Below are 18,476 nucleotides of genomic sequence, written 5' to 3'. Positions count from 1 at the left end.
GTCAGGCCACAGCTGGAGTACTGCGTCCAGTTCTGTGCACCCCATTTCAGGAGGGATGTGGACAACATTGAGAGGGTCCAGAGGAGGGCCACCCGCATGATCCGGGGACTACAGGGCAGACCCTACAATGAAAGACTGCAGGACCTAAACCCGTTCAGCCTTCACAAGAGAAGGCTGAGCGGGGACCTGGTGACTGTCTATAAACTCACTAGGGTGGACCAGAAGGGTTTAGGGGAGACACTGTTTCCCCTAGCGCCCCCTGGCATGACAAGGAATAATGGACGCAAATTATTGGAGAGTAGGTTTAGATTAGACATCCGTAAGAACTACTTCACAGTTAGGGAAGTACCACCAAGGGAAGTGGTGCTGGCTCCTACCCTGGGGATTTTTAAGAAGAGGCTTGATGCCTACCTGGCTGGACTCATTTGAGTCCAGTTTTTTTCTCTCGCCCAAGCGGGGGGTCAGACTTGAAGATCTACAAGGTCCCTTCCGACCCTACTTCTGTGATTCTATGATTGATTGCTAAGTAACTTTTTTTGGTCATTCTCAAAATTCTCTTAAGAGAATAGCATCTTTCATTTTATGTCCAAAGTAACTGAAGCTGTGTAAAATCTGATGATGCCCTACAAGATAATTTTCTAGAGCTTTGAAACTAGCTCAATTTAGCTCCCATTCCATTAGATTCTAATGTGTAATCCAGGAGATGTAAGGGTTCCCTAAGCAAGATATGAATGTATACGTCTGATTCCCTATTTGCAAAACGGGGATAATGTCTGCTGTGCCAAAAGAGGAAACTTTCTTGACCCTGGTGCTTAAACACAAATTGGAATGGTGATTGCTAATTAGGTCTGTACAAAACGAAAGCATTCCATTTCGATGAGTGTTTTGATGGAACAGTGTTCCATTTCGACTTTTGTTTAGAGTCAAAACGGCTGTTCCGTTCTGTCGAAATATTTTGCCGTTTCAATGTTTCACCTTTAGGATATAACGAGGAAGGTCGAAACAAGTAAAACTCACGTCATGTGTATGTGTTAAGCCACAGTGGGGTCAAAACTGCAGGCATGCAGCCCCTGCTGAGACCGCAAAGCCTGACAAGTTTCATGGAAATAGGTGCAGGGGTTTGGGGAAACTGCACCTCAGGCTGCGGACAAGCAAAACTCGTGACATCGGTGACACTGTTTATGTTAAGGCACAGCAGGATGAAAGCTGCAGACCAGCTAGCCCCCGCTGAGGCCATGAAATCTGCCAGCTGTCAAGGAGATAGGTGCAGGGGTTCTGGGGCCCTGCACCTCTGGCCAGTCAGGCAAAACTCAAGTCATGGGTGCTTGTGCAACTGTGTCTGTCTTGGGGCAGAGAAGTAGGGGGAAACCTCTTCAGGCCTGGCTGCTAGGCCCTGCTGCAGCCACAAAGCCTGCCAGCTGTCAAGGAGATAGGTGTAGGGGGTTCTGTGGCTCTGCACCCCTGGCTGCTGACAGGCAAAACTCATGACATGGGTGCTTGTGCAACTGCTGCCTCTCATCAGGCAGCAGGACTGAAGATCCCCCATCACTTGTCACCAAGACCTGGGGGTAATAATTGACCACAGTATGAGCATGAGCCGGCAGTGCAATGCTGTAGCCAGCGGGGCCAACAATACCCTGGCATGCATCAATTGATGCATCTCCAGCAAAACCTTTGCAAAGAAGCGGTTCTCCTTCTCTACTCGGCTCTTCTCGACATTCGTGAGACCGCAGCTGGAGTACTGCATCCAGTTCTGGACTCCGCACCTTAACAAGGACATGGTAAAGCTTGAGAGAGTCCAGAGAAGAGCTGCCCATATAATCAGAGACTTGCATGGCAAGCCATGTGAGGAAAGGCTAAGGGACCTGGGACTCTTCAGCCTGAAAAAGAGAAGGCTGAGAGGGACTTGGTAGCAGTTTACCACTACATCAGAAGCATACATCTAGGGCTTGGTTCACCTGGGCACTCTTGGGGAAAACTAGGAGTAATGGTCACAAACTCCTGGAAGATCATTTCAGGCTCAACATTAGGAAAAACTACTTCACAACTAGAGTGTCCAGACTGTGACCAATACTCCTAGGTCAGAACAGCATCGAAACAAAACTGGTGACAAAATTTCGTACAGCCCTATTGCTAATATTCTATTTTGGCTTCTTGAAGAGGTGAACTTTTTTATTTACATGAATCAGACAAACTCAAACTATACCTTCTTAAAATTAAGGAGAAATTCTTCTAGTTTAATCCATGAACTCCCCAATATTTTAGTTTATTAAACAACCTGCTGTCAGAAGTGTGTGTGTATTCTAATATTTAATTTGAATTAAGTGGGAAGAAACTGCCAGAAAACATAAGCCAACTTCTAACTTGTGATTGCATCTGGTAGCAAATTTTTCTTTCTTTTCTCCTTAACAGCAACTTTGCAGCCCTCAGAATGTGAATTGCAGAGATTTGGAGGGACGTCATTCAACGCCACTGCACTTTGCTGCAGGTTATAACCGTGTGTCTGTAGTAGAATATCTTCTGCACCATGGGGCAGATGTGCATGCCAAAGATAAAGGGTAACTTTTCATTCTTTATGTTCATTGATTTTATATTATGTTCTACCTCATTTCTTTGTTTCTTTGTTTGTGTTTTCTGTAACCATCTCTCTCTGTCTTTTTCTTGCTCTCTCATTACTCATTGCCTCTGACATTCACTGGAGGGAGAGTTAATGGACTGTTAAGCAATATTATTGAGTTTTCTGGTATTCTTTTTAGATGATAGTGTTACGGGTAGATAGGTGTTTTAGGTAGGTAAGTCTGTTTTTGCTACTTAGAGCCAGGTATCCTTTTTAAAAAGAAGGGGAACGCTTTCATTTTGACCCTTTTGGTTTTGCTTAAAAGCAGCCTTCCAAGTATTTCAGGCAGTCTAAAATTAATTTTTAAGATGTATGATTTGAGAGAGCCAGGGTTTTCTAGCTGTTCTTTTCCCCCTAGATTGTTTGTTTTAGTACAGATGGTTATTTTTTTTATTTGATTGGGAGGGACCCTGAACACTTGAACTAAATCAATTTAATCAAAAACGTAGTAATTGATTTTAGCTAACTATTAAACGTTTTTCCCCCTTATAAGTCAAACTATTTAGAAAAGTTAGAAACACTGAATAAATTATATAGTTTAGCACATCTTTCACCTTATCATTGTGTTTCAAGCTTGGGTTATGGTTCTAAACATAATATATTTAAATATTTCCTTGTTCTTGAGTGTTCATCATCCCTCCAAATCGAATTCAGTACAATATTTTTACCAGGGTATCAGATGTGCAGTGCTTACCAATCTCCAAAAGTGCTAAATGGGATAATAGCCACCTATTAAGGCCTGGAATACCTTTTCTGGAAATTTTCAGTCAAGTATCCTAAGTCAAGGGTGATTCTTTCAATATATGCCTACTATTAGCAATATTAAGGCTGACTGCTTTTAGCAGTTTTCTGTAATAACTGATACAAATTAGTAATATCAGATATAGGAACAGAAGGGAAGGATTCAATCACTGTCACTTCCTATATATACTTCTATGGCAGAATACCTAAAGACATGAAAACAGGATGCTGAATGATACTGATAACATCAAAGGGAAATTACTATTTTGTCTACTAGAACTGAGTAAGCTTTTATTTAGATTTGATTTTCTGTAACTATTAAAAGATTTTCTTCTCTTTGATTATAGAGGGTTGGTACCCCTGCATAATGCCTGTTCATATGGACACTATGAAGTAGCTGAGTTATTAGTGAGGCATGGTGCCTCTGTCAATGTGGCAGACCTGTGGAAATTCACCCCTCTACATGAAGCAGCAGCAAAAGGAAAATATGAAATCTGCAAGCTGCTTCTAAAAGTATGTGATTTACTGTTATTACAAGTATTTTATATGTTCTGTTTTGCTAAGCTCTGACTCAAAGCTAATTGTGTTTTTAGTGAGTTCACTGCAGTATCCTTGAATCTGTTTCCACCCTGAATTTGTATATGCTGTCGGGTCACTTCTCTTAAAACAATAACATTGTTTGAGGTGCTTTTCTTAATGCGTTCATTTTGTCAAGATTCATTGGTATAGCTAGTTTTCCCTGACAGTATATTAATTTATTCTGGCAGTCATCTAAATCATTCTGATATACTTGTCTAATTCATTTAGTAACATCGTCTAAGTAACATGTATTTCATGTTCAAAGAAATAAGTTGAATTAGTTAATAAGGACTCATAAAAATTAGGTGTTCATCTTGTGAAACAGTTTTTGTAACTGAGTAAATTTTCACTGGTGTCTGTACAAGAGAACAGGACGGAGCATAAGATATGCCTTTCAGGAAACATGCATACAAAATTTTAAAGCAATTAGCTTACTTCATAATGTATTAAGTATGGAAATAAAATTGTCTGGGAAAAGTGAGCATTTTAATCGGCAGGGGTGCTCAAGGTAACAGTCCCTGCTTTAAAAAGAAAGTGGTTACTTCCAGAGTATTTCCATAAAGGGCCCTAATTTGAGAGAGTCCACATTTTTTGTTTAGCTCCTGCTTAACCAAGCTTTTCATACTCAATCTTGTTAATTTTTCTGAGGATATTTGCACCTGATAGAAAAGCATGTGAGGGAAAGCATCATAACAATTGAAATACTGCTTGTGATAGAACCACAGGGTGTGGGAGAGGGGAAATTGGGTCTCACGGGTATCCAGACGTCCTTACGCTGTGCAGGATGATGGCCCCTACAGTGACATCTGATTATATAAGTTACCTCAAGTCACTAGACAGAAGTAGTTAGCCATGTTAATCTTAAATCAGGCAGAAGGCAGGACAGAGTTACATCTTCTAGACTAATTCAGAAATGCATAAGATTTGTAATCAGCAGCTCGCTTCATCAGATGCTGTGAAAGGACTTGCCGGGAGCAGGCATTCAGATAGTGATTTAGCATCTGACCAAGCAAGCTGTTGCTTGTGAAAACATATGCATCTCTGAATTAGTCTGCCTCGCAATCAAGCCATTGGAGTTGGTCTGTCAAGTGCAGTTTTATTTTATCAACACTGGAGGGCTCTGGAGTCAAATGATCATTCCACTGGGAGTTTAGCCATTTTTGCACTTAGCCTCCAGAGACCCTCACCAAAAATCAGTTTCTATATGGACACTTCACAGGAAGCTTAGAAGCACTAAAATGATCCTCCTCGAGCACCTGAAAAGTTCTGATGATAGTACCTGCCATAAGTTCTGATGATAGTACCTGCCATAAATCCCTCTTGCACCCAAATTAAACATACTCCTCTGACACATCCCTTAAGTTTGGCACTGCCTGGTGTTTTAAAACTATTGCCTCTGAGTACAGTTGAGACTATCTTGAGCCATGTAGTGGCAGGTATTGATGCTTGCAACTCTTTTCTGTTAAGGGTTTTTACTGTTCTGTACCTGAAATAAGCTGACAGTAAAGCTGTTGCTGAGTCCTCAAAAGAGGAACTTGATCTCCCCTGAAATGCACCCCTAGTAACTACTGCACCGCTATAAAGAACTCCATCCCCTTTTTCCACTAGCTCTTACTCTTCGCACTCTTTATATTGGTGTGCTGGTTCTGAGGTGATCAAACTTTTTCTACAAGCTGTTCCCCTTAGCTAACACCAATATGGCTTTGCTGGTGCTTACAAAAGGAGGAATGCTGGCATAGACAGGCTCCCAGTATTCTAATGATTGGCAGTGGATCAGGGTTCAAATCACACTAGCAATCGGTACCTAGTCCAGACTAGGAACACTAATGATCCTCCTAGCAAACCGAATTCTGCGAACTTTTTGAGGAATCCCAATGTCATTGTCACCAACCACCTAGACGTCGTGCAGTCTTATGGCTTTAATGCCATTGGGCCTGCACTCCAAATCTGATAACTTAATGTTGAGGGTCTGTTGGCTACCAAGCAAAGCCCAAGTACTCTAACCACCATTTTGGAGAAACAGACCTTGCATAGGGCAGCTACCTATGCCTTGCCTACACAGGTTCTCTCAGTGTTGCTGGCTCCCCTGGAACTGTACTGTTGGTAGTAATGATGGGAGAGTTAAGGGTAGAAGGATTAGTGTAGGTAAGCCCAAATATAAGTTGCTAAACCAACAAAAATATGCATTTGTTCTCTGATATAATGTACAAAATGCTGCCCTATATAAATCTATGCGTTGTCTGTTAAAGAATGACATTGTTGCCTGTAGCAATTGTGCACCTTAGCCACAGGAATCCTGAAACACACGTACTAGTAACATCCTGCTGTGAGCTCCCTGTTGCATTGCATAAGCATTCAGCACTCCTGAACCTTCTGGCACTGGTCAACTGAGTATACTTACCTGGCAGGGGAAGCACCGTGACCACGTAGGCGGGCGGAAGCAGCGTGACCACGTAGGCAGTCTCCCCAGGGCAGGTGATTTGTCTCTGATATGTCCTCCATTGGGGGTCTATATTGAGCAGATTCTTTTTGGTGTTGGGTGGTGGAACCGAAGCTTGCTCCATCTACTCCATGCATTGACCTGGTATACAGTGCTTCCAGGACCGACGCAAAAAAACAGGAAAAAAAAAAAAAGAAACTTGTGCCACAGCACCCAGGACTGGGGATCTGGCAGTACAAGTCATCATCTACTGAAGAGGCATCACACTGAAAATATTTCAAGTGTGAACTGTATCAATCAGCACTCTGTATTGTCTGAAAATATTCTTTGTTTGAAACAAGAAAAGCTTTAATATAGCAATGCACAACTCTGTGAAGCACAGAACATGACTGCAGAACCTGCAGTAGCTCAAACCAAAGTAATCCGGTCATGGGAGGACACCTCATACATCACTATACCAAAACAGTTGCCAAAGGAGTTGCAGAAACTTTATAGGATTAAACAGTAGTGTGTTTACAATGCTATGGCTTCCTTCACTAAGATCATGAAGAGTAGCCACATGCAGAATACAGCTGTGTGGACACCTGCATTGGTGCATCTGCAGTGCTCATGAACCACGGGTAAGGAATAACAAAGGTAGCTATGCATGCCTGCTGTGCCACAGTCCTCCAGCATAGATAATTATGATGTGGCTTCACAGCTTGCAGTTTGTTTCCTTGGTGCATATTCTGTACATACATCTGTGACCAAGGATATGGCTGTTGCTTCTTGGTTGTGGGGTGCCAAAACTTCACTAGCTTTGAAAATATTCCCAAGTCTACATAACAAAATACAAGCCATGGAGAGGTGCACCCAAGTAATGTACTTGTATTGTGACAGTATTATGTGGAATTGTAATTCATAGCATGGAGCAGATCCAACAAAAAAGAACAGAGATGGCAACACTCCTCTGGACTTGGTGAAAGAAGGAGATACAGATATACAGGACTTACTGCGGGGAGATGCTGCCTTGCTAGATGCTGCCAAAAAGGGTTGCCTGGCAAGAGTGCAGAAGTTATGTACTCCAGAAAATATCAATTGCAGAGACACCCAGGGAAGAAATTCAACACCGCTACATCTCGCAGGTAAGTAATTCACCAGGGGTTCTAAAGTATTGTTTATGCCATAGTTGAATAATTTAATCAAGAAAAAACAGAGCATTTAATAAGGATATGGAAATGGTATTGCTTAGTTACTGTGCTGGCTGTTTAAGTGTTGCTAAAGGAATACCATAACACAGTGGTTGTCAGCCAGGGGTGCGCATACCACCAGGAGTACTTAAAAAGGTCCTAGAGGGTGCTCAGACCTAGTGTAGCCAGTTAAGTGCCATGTGCATGTGTACAACTGCAGCACAGTACACAGGTGGCCAGGAGAATAGCCGTGTCTGGCTGGTAATTATGTTGTGAAGGAAGGGGCCAGGGGAGGGAGGAGAGCAGATCAAGGCCCCAGTGGTAGGGGAGGGAGTAGAGCTGGGGCAGGGGCTGCCCAGCCAGGCTGGAGCAGCTCCCACCACTGCCCACCCCCCAAGAGGGCTTGCACCCAGATCTGCACAGGACAAAGTGGGATACTGCTCAGGCTGGGTCTAGGGCTGCACCGGACTCTTCCTAGTGGAGGCTGGGCCAAGCTGCGCTTTGGATAGGAGACGGCAGTGCTGGGAGGGGGTTATGGGAGGGGCTGCAGCCACCCCAGAATTCACTATAGCCCCCCTGATAGCCCCCTTCCAGCACCACCGCAACCTGGCCTAGCCCCAGCCAAGAACAGCCCATAGCTGCAGCCTGCCCTGCTCTGCATGCAGATCCAGGGGCACATGCCCCTTCCTGCCACCTATGCCTTCCTGGGGGTGCACACAGCAGTGGGAGCTGGGATGGAGCATGGGACAGAACCACAGCTTGTCTAGGGGGTGGGGTGTGGCAGTTCCTGCCACTATGCGCACCACGGGAAGGCATGGGGGCATGTGCCCATGGATCTGCGCAGGGCAGGGTGGGATGCTGCTGCGAGGTGGGTCTGGGGTGGCACCAGGTTCTTCCCAGCTGGGGCTGAGCCAGTGGTGGCAGTGCTGGGAGGGGTCTATGGGGGGGCTGCGGCCACTCCAGAATTTGCTGTACCCCACCCCATAGCCCACTCCCAGTACCACCACTGCCTGCTCTGACTGTAGGGCTGCCCAGCCCACTCCAGGAACACCCCGGCACTGGCCCCAGCCCGCAGCGGCAACCCGCTTATACCCATGCAGAGCCAGGGGCACATGGCCCTGTGCCCTCCCTGGAGTGCACGTAGCTGCGGAAGCGACCCCCCGCACAGCTCAGTCCTGTGTCCTGCCCCGACTGGGCAGCCCCTGCCCTGCCCTAGCCCCACTCCCTCCCCCAACTCTGGGCCAGCCCTCCCTTGCCCCACACAGATCCAGGGGCACATACCCCCATGCTCTCCCAGGGTGTGTTTATGAGCAAGACCTGCCACCCCCTCCCCACGCCCCCTGGATGAGCTGCTTTGTCCCCTGCTTTGCCCTGGCTGCACAGCCCCACTCCTTCCCACACTGCGGGGGCCCCGATTTGCACCCCTGCCCCTTAAAAACATGAAAAAAAAATATAAAGGGGTACCTGAGCTGGAACTTTGAGAGAGAAGGGGTCCGCTTGTTAAAAAAGGTTGAAAACCCCTGCCATAGCAAGAAAATGAGTTTTTGCTTTCTGAAAATCATTTTTAGCTTTTCAGCCTTTGCTGTTTTTCAGTTTGCTTACTTCTCACTATTCTTTTCTTTCATGCAGCTGGTTATAATAATTTGGAAGTAGCTGAATACCTTCTAGAGCATGGTGCTGATGTTAATGCCCAAGATAAAGGAGGATTAATCCCCCTCCATAATGCAGCATCCTATGGGGTAAGTACAAGTACACTTATTATTTAGCACCCAAGAAGAAGTAGAGAAGTCTTTTAAATGGTTGCACCTGAAAGGAACTCTCGCAGCTGCCAAAAATTGTCTCGTCTGGAAAAAAGTTCAGTGTCTGTTGACATGAAAGAATGATTGTCCTAAGTCACTACTGTATTATATGGAGCCTTTTTCTTTTACTCTGACAGAAGTTCAAATCATAATAGAAGGAAGATGTAATTGCTGCTAGACTGTACAGGGTTTCTTATTGTGGTCCTGGAAAATCTTTGAAACTGTAGCAGGCATACGAATCCATTTGCTACAGGATATTAGGAACCTCTTGTTCTTACCCAAAGAAAACTCACCTTGAGTAAAGCCTGAAGCGGTGGTTAAATAGCTGAATGGGAAGAAAGAGAGCAGTATATGGATAGAGCACAGTTTCCTTTGTGGAAGAGCATTGTTAGTACCAGTAGTCCGTTAGGGCTTACCTACATGGGAGAGGTAACTCTCCACGTTGATGCTTTCATTCTACACAGTGAGTGCCCTGTTGCAGTTTAGTGTAATGCACTTCCAGTGTAAATGCAGTTAAGCAGTACAAACATGCTTCTGTATAAATAAATAGTTGTATTAATATCTAAGTATACTTATTTAAGTTGTTATGATGTAACTTGTATCTTCATGAACCTGCAGCAATAAAGGATAGCAAAACAGTTGCAATTTTAACCTTGAATGAAACAAGGTTAAAGTTACTTATTAGCTCACTTGTACATTTTTTATTGCAACAGCTGATGCATGTTGCCCTGGGACAGCCCCACCTCCAATTAACGTAATTATATCTGTCTATACCAATGATTCTCAACCAGGGTGCCACAGCACCTTGAGGTACCTTGAGATCCTTTTAAGGGTGTACCACAATATTAACACTGTTGGGTGTGCAAATTACCTATACATGATTTACAAGATAAATCCAGAAATTTCAGATAAAATTCCAAAGTGTCAAAAACATTTTCACCTGCTGTGGTCTTTCTGAGTTGTTTGCAATGGCAGAATTGCTCTGTTATTTTTCCATAGTCAAAAAAAAAAGTAAGAGCTGGCATTTTCCAAGGGGTGCCATGAGTCTAAAAGGGTTAAGAACCAACCATCTGTAGCTTCAGTGTTGAATAAAGACTGTCCATGTTTGAATCTAGCAAGTGCATAATAGCTCACCATAATAGATGTACCAAGCTATCATCTCACCATGTTAACAAACCCTTAGTGATCACCCTTCCTTTCCACCCCCACAAGACTACTTTAACCTAGCATCTTTATGTGCAGTAGCTGCACAAATGTAAGACAGACCATTAGCTAAAACACCACATACTGCTTTTACTTGTGGGTGAGTTCAGAAAGAAATCTCTTACAAGCTATTGCATCGAGTCAACACTTGACAAAACCCCAGGAGATGCTTTAAGGTCAGATGAAAGACTGTGCATGGCACTGAGTTAATGCCAATCCTGACAAACAGGTTTGTTTGCTTCTTCCAGTTGTGTTTTTTCCCCGACCTCCTCCCATTATCATAAATCAATTTCAGCAAACAGAATGCTGACAAAAATAGCTGGCTTGGAGATCAGAGGTAAAATAAATTGGGTACTGCAAGAGAGTAGAAAATAGTTAAGGCATTTTGTTAGCAATACTAAGAGGCAATTAAGTGAATGGCATATCTGCAATTATACCATTGTGTTACATGATTGATATGCCTCAGTTTATCAGTGGTGATTTCAGTACTGTACCATATGGGATGCAATATGTAGGTATTACACAGTGGATTAACAGCAGAATTCCAATTTCCAGTCTGACTATTTTGTTAAGCATCATTTGAGATCTTTAATATTCTTTGAATGTTTTCTTATAGTCTGTCATCTGACTCTAGAGGCACAGTCACAAGCTTTAGTAAATGATCCCTTTTCCTTCTTTGTAGGGCAGGGGTGCCAAAATCACTCAGCCCCATGAGCTGGATGAGTGGTGTGGGGTTGGTCCATGAGCTGAATCAGACCCATGGACCCCCTGCCTCTCCTAGCATGTTGGATCCAAGGCCTGTTCCAGCTGGTCTGGGGTCCACACTACATGCAGCATGGATCCCAGAGCAGGGGAAATGGGTGCCATGTGCCGTGCAGTCCAAGCAGGGGCATGTAGCATGGATCTTGGAGCAGCTGAAGCAAGCACTGCGATGCATGCAGTGTGTCTGCCCTAGCTGGACTTTGCCCATTCCAGCTGGTTCAGGACCCACACTGCATGTGGTGCTCTCAGGCATTGTGTGTAGTACGGGTCCTGTACTGGCTCGAGCAGGCATAGCATGTGGCAGTCTGGCTGGGGCAGGCATTGTGTGTAGCGTGGCACCTACTTCAGCCATTCAGTAATCCACAATACATGACCTGGGCAAGACAGGGTTGCACATGGTGCCTGTTCTGATCACACACCACACCTGCCTACTTGTCCAGTGAGGTCCCAGAGCTGCTGGGGCAGATACCATGAGCCGAGCACAATCCTGGGCCCTCCCATGGGGCTGCTCCAGCATGCAGTGTGCCCCATATGAGTCTGCTCAGACCCAGGGCCAGCACCTGAGGACTAGATGGCAAGCCTTCATGGGCTGCATCCAGCCTGTGGCCCATATGGTGTGACCACCCCTACTCTAGAGTAATCCACCTGTGCTTGGTTGTTTTTCTGTCTTTAAATTCAGTCACGTATGTGTTAAATAGCTGAACAGCTGCTTATTCCATTTGTTAGTCTTATGTTTCTCTGATTTCTGTCAGTGATGCATAGGAGAACTCTCTTAAATTCCTAAGAAGTTGCTAAGAAAAGCCACCCACAGTTAACATGAGTCGCCATTAATACAGGATGAGGGTTGTTGGCTATTCGCCATCCCCATAGAGCTCATTGATTAAAAAACAAAACAAAACACAGCATTTCTTACGCAACATTCAGGATGCCAGCTGTTTCGTACTGATTTCATACTGTTTCATACGTTCACATCGTAGCCTCTGTCAGATTCCAACAAATCTGCTAATTCTGCTAAATACCTTGTCATCAAGAATCTCAGAGGATGGCTGACAGGGCATGACTGAGATTATTGAAGGAAAGATTATGTACAATCAGATGCCCTGAAATGGATCTGAAACTCCAGGAGGACCTTCCCAGAGAGGCTGATACAGACTGGTTAACATGGTGATGCCTGAACTGCCTGCACACACAAACTGGAAGTTCAAAAACAAACATGATCAAATGGGGCTACTCTAATTACATGAATACATGCAAGTGCAGTGGAGTGCTGACCATGGAGCACTTGCTCGTTTGCTGACTCCTTGGTGAGACCTATACAAAGGAGATCCTTGCTGCAGCAATGGAAAGAGCCATGACTTATATATGATTCTGAAAAAACATTTAGTTTTGGACAAGGACATAAGAAGAATACTGACTCAGTTATTCTTGTCACTTTTGCTGCAAATATCAGCCATGGAATGGTTTTTCTTGCCTCTTTCACAGCTTATACCACCCAGTTTTACTGTCCACGTCATTTAGCCACCATGTAGTTATTAGCCCAATAAGTAAGCAGGCAGCTGAGCAAGGGCATAAGAAAAAAGCAGTGGTTGCTAAAGACACTTGTTTGGAGTATTCAGCGATAGGTCTGTTCAGAATACCTGAGAAAGAGCAGGGAGTCATTCCATTTCAAATGTGTCCCTATTCAGCTGTGAGGAATAAGTCTTCTCTGAGCTTTTGTTCAATTTCCTCTAAGCAGAAGAACTAAGAAAGATAAAACAAGACAAAACCAAAGCAATTCAGATTTCTGCAAAATGCCTGAGATTTTATTCTGTCCTGCTCCATCTCTCTGGAGGAGAATATTGACCTTTCCCTATGATCCCAGACCAGTTGTCTTAGCAGAGCAGCCAGATTTATTACCCAGAGCTTCATTTATTGTACCTGACAGCACAGACCATAGGACTCTGACAGATATAAAGAGATGCTGCCCAAACTCGGTCATTCAAGAACAATATTGTTCTGACTTCAGTTTCATTCCAGTGCATATTTAAGTATTTGCTGCTCCTGCAACTGCTCATTCTCATTGCGTCATCCATGGAAGTTAATTTATCAGCCATATCAGCTGAACACCTCTTAACTCACTCTAGCACTATATTTCCTTACAGCACAGTGACAATTTATGAGACTGTGTAGATTAGTCCAACCTACTTCTTAGACCAGGGGTGTCAAAGATATGGCCTGTGGTCCCGATCCAGCTTGTAGAGCCCTGTCATCTGGTCCCCGGTGTGTCTAGGGGTCTCAGAATTGACCCACAGCAGCATGTGGGGCATGCCATTGCCTTTCCTGTCATACGTAGCAGGTGCTCCAACTCATGTCCTGGAGCAGTAAACCAGATGCTGCATGCAGCACAGCCCCAGAGCAGCAGTATGCTGTTCTACTGCTCTGGGGCTGCACTGCACATGGCAGCTGCTCTTGGACCATGCTGTGTGCAGGGCCTGGCCAGCACACAGTAGGTAGAGCGACTACCGTATGCAGCACAGCTCCAGAGCGACCAGCAGATACAGCTCAGCTGGAGCAGGATCATGCCATGTGCAGTGCCCTCTCCAACATGCTGAATCTGGCATGCAGGGCTTGTCTGTGGGTCCTTTTCGGGCTGCAGTCCAGATGAGTTTGACACACCCGCCTTTGACTTTTATGAATTCTCCCTTAGAGCTCGTGAATGAATATTAGCTATTCTGCTGTTAACCAAAATAGTATTTATTATAACCATAGTCAAGCTCTGTGAGCTAATCTAAGCTTCACAGGTTCCCCAAGGACCCTAACTTTGTCTCCACCCTCAACTCTTGCCCAGTGTGGTAACAGATTTCCATCTCAACCAATTGGCTAATACACCATTATTCTTTTCTAGACTCCCTGCTCATTCAGACAATGCGGAATGTCACATATTAGATACCAGAAGGGTTTTAGTTTTATGCCTAAATACAGTCAGAGTTCAGAAAGTTACCAAATCTTGTATCTTAGGCACATTGTAATACAGGATAAGCAGTTATTTCATTGAGATTGCTTAGGAGATTTCGTTATGAATCGGAGAGATACCTGCTTTTTAATCCCTGTTATCAATTAGATCATATTCCACAATGGGTAAGACCACCTCCTTGACATGTTTTAGGCCTAGTGATCTTATAGAAATATGTGGAGCTGCTATACGGCATTCTATTATTCACATGTTCACAAAACATTTGCTCTATATCTAACATCTTGGTTAGATACTCAGGTGGGTAGAGTGGTATGTCAGTCACTATGTAATTAAGACTTTGTCCCACCTTCCTCATTGGACAATACTGCTTGTAAGATGATTTTCTTGAAAGAATGTGCAGCAGCTACTCCGTGAAGATATATGGGTTACTCACCAGAAGCAGCAGCTCTTTGGGATAGACTCTACAGTCACACTCCCTGTTCACCTGTCTCTTTTCCTCACTAAAATCTTGAACCAAAGCAAGGAGTCATGATGGAAAGAACTAAAACAGTTGGTTTGTCACAGCCCCCTTTGTGGCTATATCATCAAAGTGCTCAGTAACAGTAGAGGAGGGGCACAAAAAGATGAGAAAACAGTCAAGCAGGCACGGCTGTGGAAGCATTCCACCATCACAGCTGCATCTCTGGTTCGTCCTGAGAGTATGATTTTGCAGTGTTCTGCTTTAAATGAGTACAGGTGAGTAACCCTCATTTCTGGCCACTCTGAGACAAAGTACTGGCCTATATTTAATATAAAATAATAATAAAAAAGTATCACTGGTTTAATCTGTTATGGCAGTTCTTGTGCTGTGTATGCACATTCTAAAGATCAAACCTGCAGAAGGTTGACAAGCAGTAATTTTTAGCTTAAAGTTTATCCCAAGGCAACATGCATCATTTCTGCCTTGCATGTTTTAATGTTTACCTAAGTCACCAAAACAGAAATTGGTTAATATTTAGGACAGAACATTGTCAATAATTGTTTCAAGTTGGTAGTTACTTATATAAGTAGTATAAGCTGGTAGTTACTTGTATATAAAAAAGTCCGTTCTATTCCATAACATGATCATTACAGAAAACATTAATGAGAGTTGTACTTGATGTTCTTTCAGCAGCCACTTTTAGTTAAGAAGTGTTGCGTGCCTTTTTTTTGTCACTGAGGAAGCTCTCTCTCTGTGGTGTGCAGCAGCCATCACCATCTCTGAATTTTAGTGTTGTGGGCACAGAATACTCATGTTAAATAAGGACATCAGGAGTAAGAACATGTTCCATATGATATAACTCCTTCCTCAAAAAAAAGTGGATTTCCTTTGGTTCTTCTGTGTGACACTCTATGCTGTGTATATCCTGCTCTTTTACCATAGAATTAGATGGTGTTTTATGTCACATGACAGAAAAATATGGGATTCCCATCAATTTGCTTGAAAGTTCAGAAAAGGAGAGGTAAGATTAGCCATCTTTTAAAACACATTTCTTAAGAAATAAAGCCTCTTTTGCTAGGGGTTAGTGACTACCTTGAAAATGGAAAACATGAAATCTGCCTCTGACATGTATCTTTGGGGTTTTGCTGACAATGTCAAGCAAGTTTTCTTATTCCAATCTGCTGATTTTTAGCTGACTGCTCACTTTTGCCTTTTTTGTACTGACAAACCATTTATCAGTAAAAATACTCTCAGGAACATGATACAGGGAGTTATTTTTTCTGTGTAATTTTTTCCTTGTTTAGCTTGGGGATTTTAAATTAGATAATTATGGGGAGCTAGTGGAAGGGTGTACGTAGCTGCTGCCATAGGCACCAACTTCTGTTTTTGCCAGGGAGTCCTAAGATGATGGACATGTGGAAAGTTTTGCCCATTTTAGGTGACAGCCCTCTTTTTGAGAGGGAGGGTCAGGGCACTTGGGCCCTCACATACTTGGCACCCATGGCTGCTACAATGGTGCATTCCTGGCATGCAGAAATAATAGCCATTGAGGAAAACTGTACCCCAACCTGCCCTGCCATCCATTGCCAGACCTCTGCTGTCTCCTTGATTCCCAACCTGTACTGCCACCCACCCCGGACATGTACTGCTACTCAATGCCCCGTTCCATGCTGCTGTCCACTCCTAGACTGATGCTGCCACCCAATCCCCAGTCCATGCCGCTAACTCCAAACCCAGACCCTCTGCAGCTGCTGCTGACTCCAGGCCTCAGTCTGGGGCAGGCAAAGCTCCAGCCCTGGGCTGGGGTTGGGATTGTGATCAGAGCTGGAGCTACACCAGCTGCCTGCCCCAGGCTGCTGCCCAAATCCAGATCAAGTCCTTTTTTTTTTTTTCCCCTATCTTGAATGACTAATTCTTGGCTTTGAGTGGATATAGTGTATCATCCCATTCATAAATTTAGCCAGTTTAGAGCAATATGGGTCCCTTGGCCCCCAACCACTTTACTTGGAAGACTCTTTCAAAACTTCATCTCTCTGCTTATTGGAAGCCACTTTTGACATTTCCGAACTAAATTTATCTATGTCCTGTTTGTTACCATTTGAGCTTGTGTCAGTGTTGGTTTTCAAGCTAAAAAGCACTTCTTCCTTAATATTCATTCCATGAATGTATTTCTAGAGAGCAATCATACTCCCTGTCAATCTCTCTTTTGTTAAACTAAGCAAGCTCCTTTAATCTTAGAAATCTGAGAAGGGATTTGAAAACGGTCTTCAAATAGCTGAAGAGTGGTTTTAAAGAGGCTGGAGATGGACTATTCCTGACACCCCTTCTAGGTGTGTGATTCTGTGAATCATCTTTCATAAGAAAAGATCTCCATTTCCCTTACCATCCTAGTGTCCCTTGTTTGATCTCCTTACAGTTTAAGTTGATCTTTTTTAATATTGTGGATTGAATTGCACACTAGTTTAAAGGGGTCTTGCCAGTGCCTTGTACAGTGGTGCTTGTACCTCATTGTCTCTATTGTATACACTTCCCCCCCCCCGCCCAGTATACTCTAGAATTGCATTGGCCTGTTTCACAGCTGTGTTGCATTTCTGTTTCATGGTCATCTCATGTTTGACCAGTATGCTGAGCTCCCTCTCTTCCTCAGATGATTCTGCCTTATAACTAGAGATCCTGGTTTTCTTGGTTTAAAAATCACAAGTTCTGTTATTTTCAAAACTGCACACACCCTGAAAATTCTCTGATTAAAAACCCCCAAATCCATGTTTTTTCTGTGATGAATTCACTGTAATAAAAATAAATTGTAAATATCTATAATTTTTGGTATTTGATGTTGGGTTTTTAATTATGGAAAATCACAGTTCCCCCTGCCCCCTTTGCTCACTAGGGACACAGCCCAGCTGCAGCTGTCACCCTCCCCCTGGCCAAAGATGTTACTTTGCTCAACAGAAAAGGTGGCCAGTCAGTTTCTGAAAGCACAAGGTGCATCATTGGCTGGGAGGGTCCAGACAGGTGTTGAAGGCTAGATTTATGATGGCATGCACGTAACTTTTTTGCTGCCCCCTTTTATGCTTTTCTTCAACTTTACTCCTTCGATGACTCTTTGCTCTTGGATTGGTCTCTCTGCTGTCAGTATGCTGTCCATATTTTATCCTGTCAGCATATTCCTTTGTTCACAAGCACACCTCTTAATTTGGACTTTTTCCAGTGTCTTACTTTGGGTATTGTCCATCGGTCTCCCTTATCACTTTTCATTAACATATCCAATCATTTCATCCCTCTGATTAGCCAGTTAGTGCCAAATCCAATTAATTTAAGCTGATAACAAGGCCATTGCTATATTATGTTAGAAGAACTTGTCACAGTGAGAACACAGAAAAGATACAATATAATGAGCACCATGAGCTCTACAAAACAACTCAAGGCCTGCTGATGAAATGAAAAATTTCAAACGAGTCTGTACAGAACTTAAGCAATGACTAAATACGGCTGAATATATTATTGCTGCTGAGTGGGCAGGGGGTGCTTCACCATGGCAGCACAGGGATCCATATTAGTTAAACAATATATATAGTAAAACTAATATATATTAGTTGAACAATACTATAATTATATATTATTACATATTAGTTAAACAATACTATAATTCACCACTGTATAAGCAGGTGCAACTTTAAAGCATAAAATATGACAAGTTATTTAAAGCATAAAAAACAACAAATTACCCGAACACCCCACCCCTGCTGGTGCCCC

The 18,476-nt window shown here is 43.5% G+C and overlaps 1 protein-coding gene across 1 annotated transcript in view; it reads left to right on the top strand.

Annotated features, from left to right (window-relative positions):
• The window catches only part of TNKS (tankyrase), a 213,750-nt gene that overhangs the window by 169,656 nt on the left and 25,618 nt on the right, over positions 1-18,476 (top strand). Inside the window, exons 15-18 of the mRNA XM_019533970.1 lie at positions 2,413-2,558; positions 3,706-3,871; positions 7,282-7,501; positions 9,176-9,285. Coding sequence (XP_019389515.1) covers positions 2,413-2,558; positions 3,706-3,871; positions 7,282-7,501; positions 9,176-9,285 — 642 coding nt within the window. The remainder of the gene's footprint in view (positions 1-2,412; positions 2,559-3,705; positions 3,872-7,281; positions 7,502-9,175; positions 9,286-18,476) is intronic.

The sequence above is a fragment of the Crocodylus porosus genome, unplaced genomic scaffold (genome assembly GCF_001723895.1).
Source record: "Crocodylus porosus isolate Cpor-Errol unplaced genomic scaffold, CroPor_comp1, whole genome shotgun sequence".
NCBI classification, from domain to species: domain Eukaryota; kingdom Metazoa; phylum Chordata; order Crocodylia; family Crocodylidae; genus Crocodylus; species Crocodylus porosus.
Note: the sequence above shows the minus strand (reverse complement) of the source record. Positions and strands in the feature narration are given on the sequence as shown.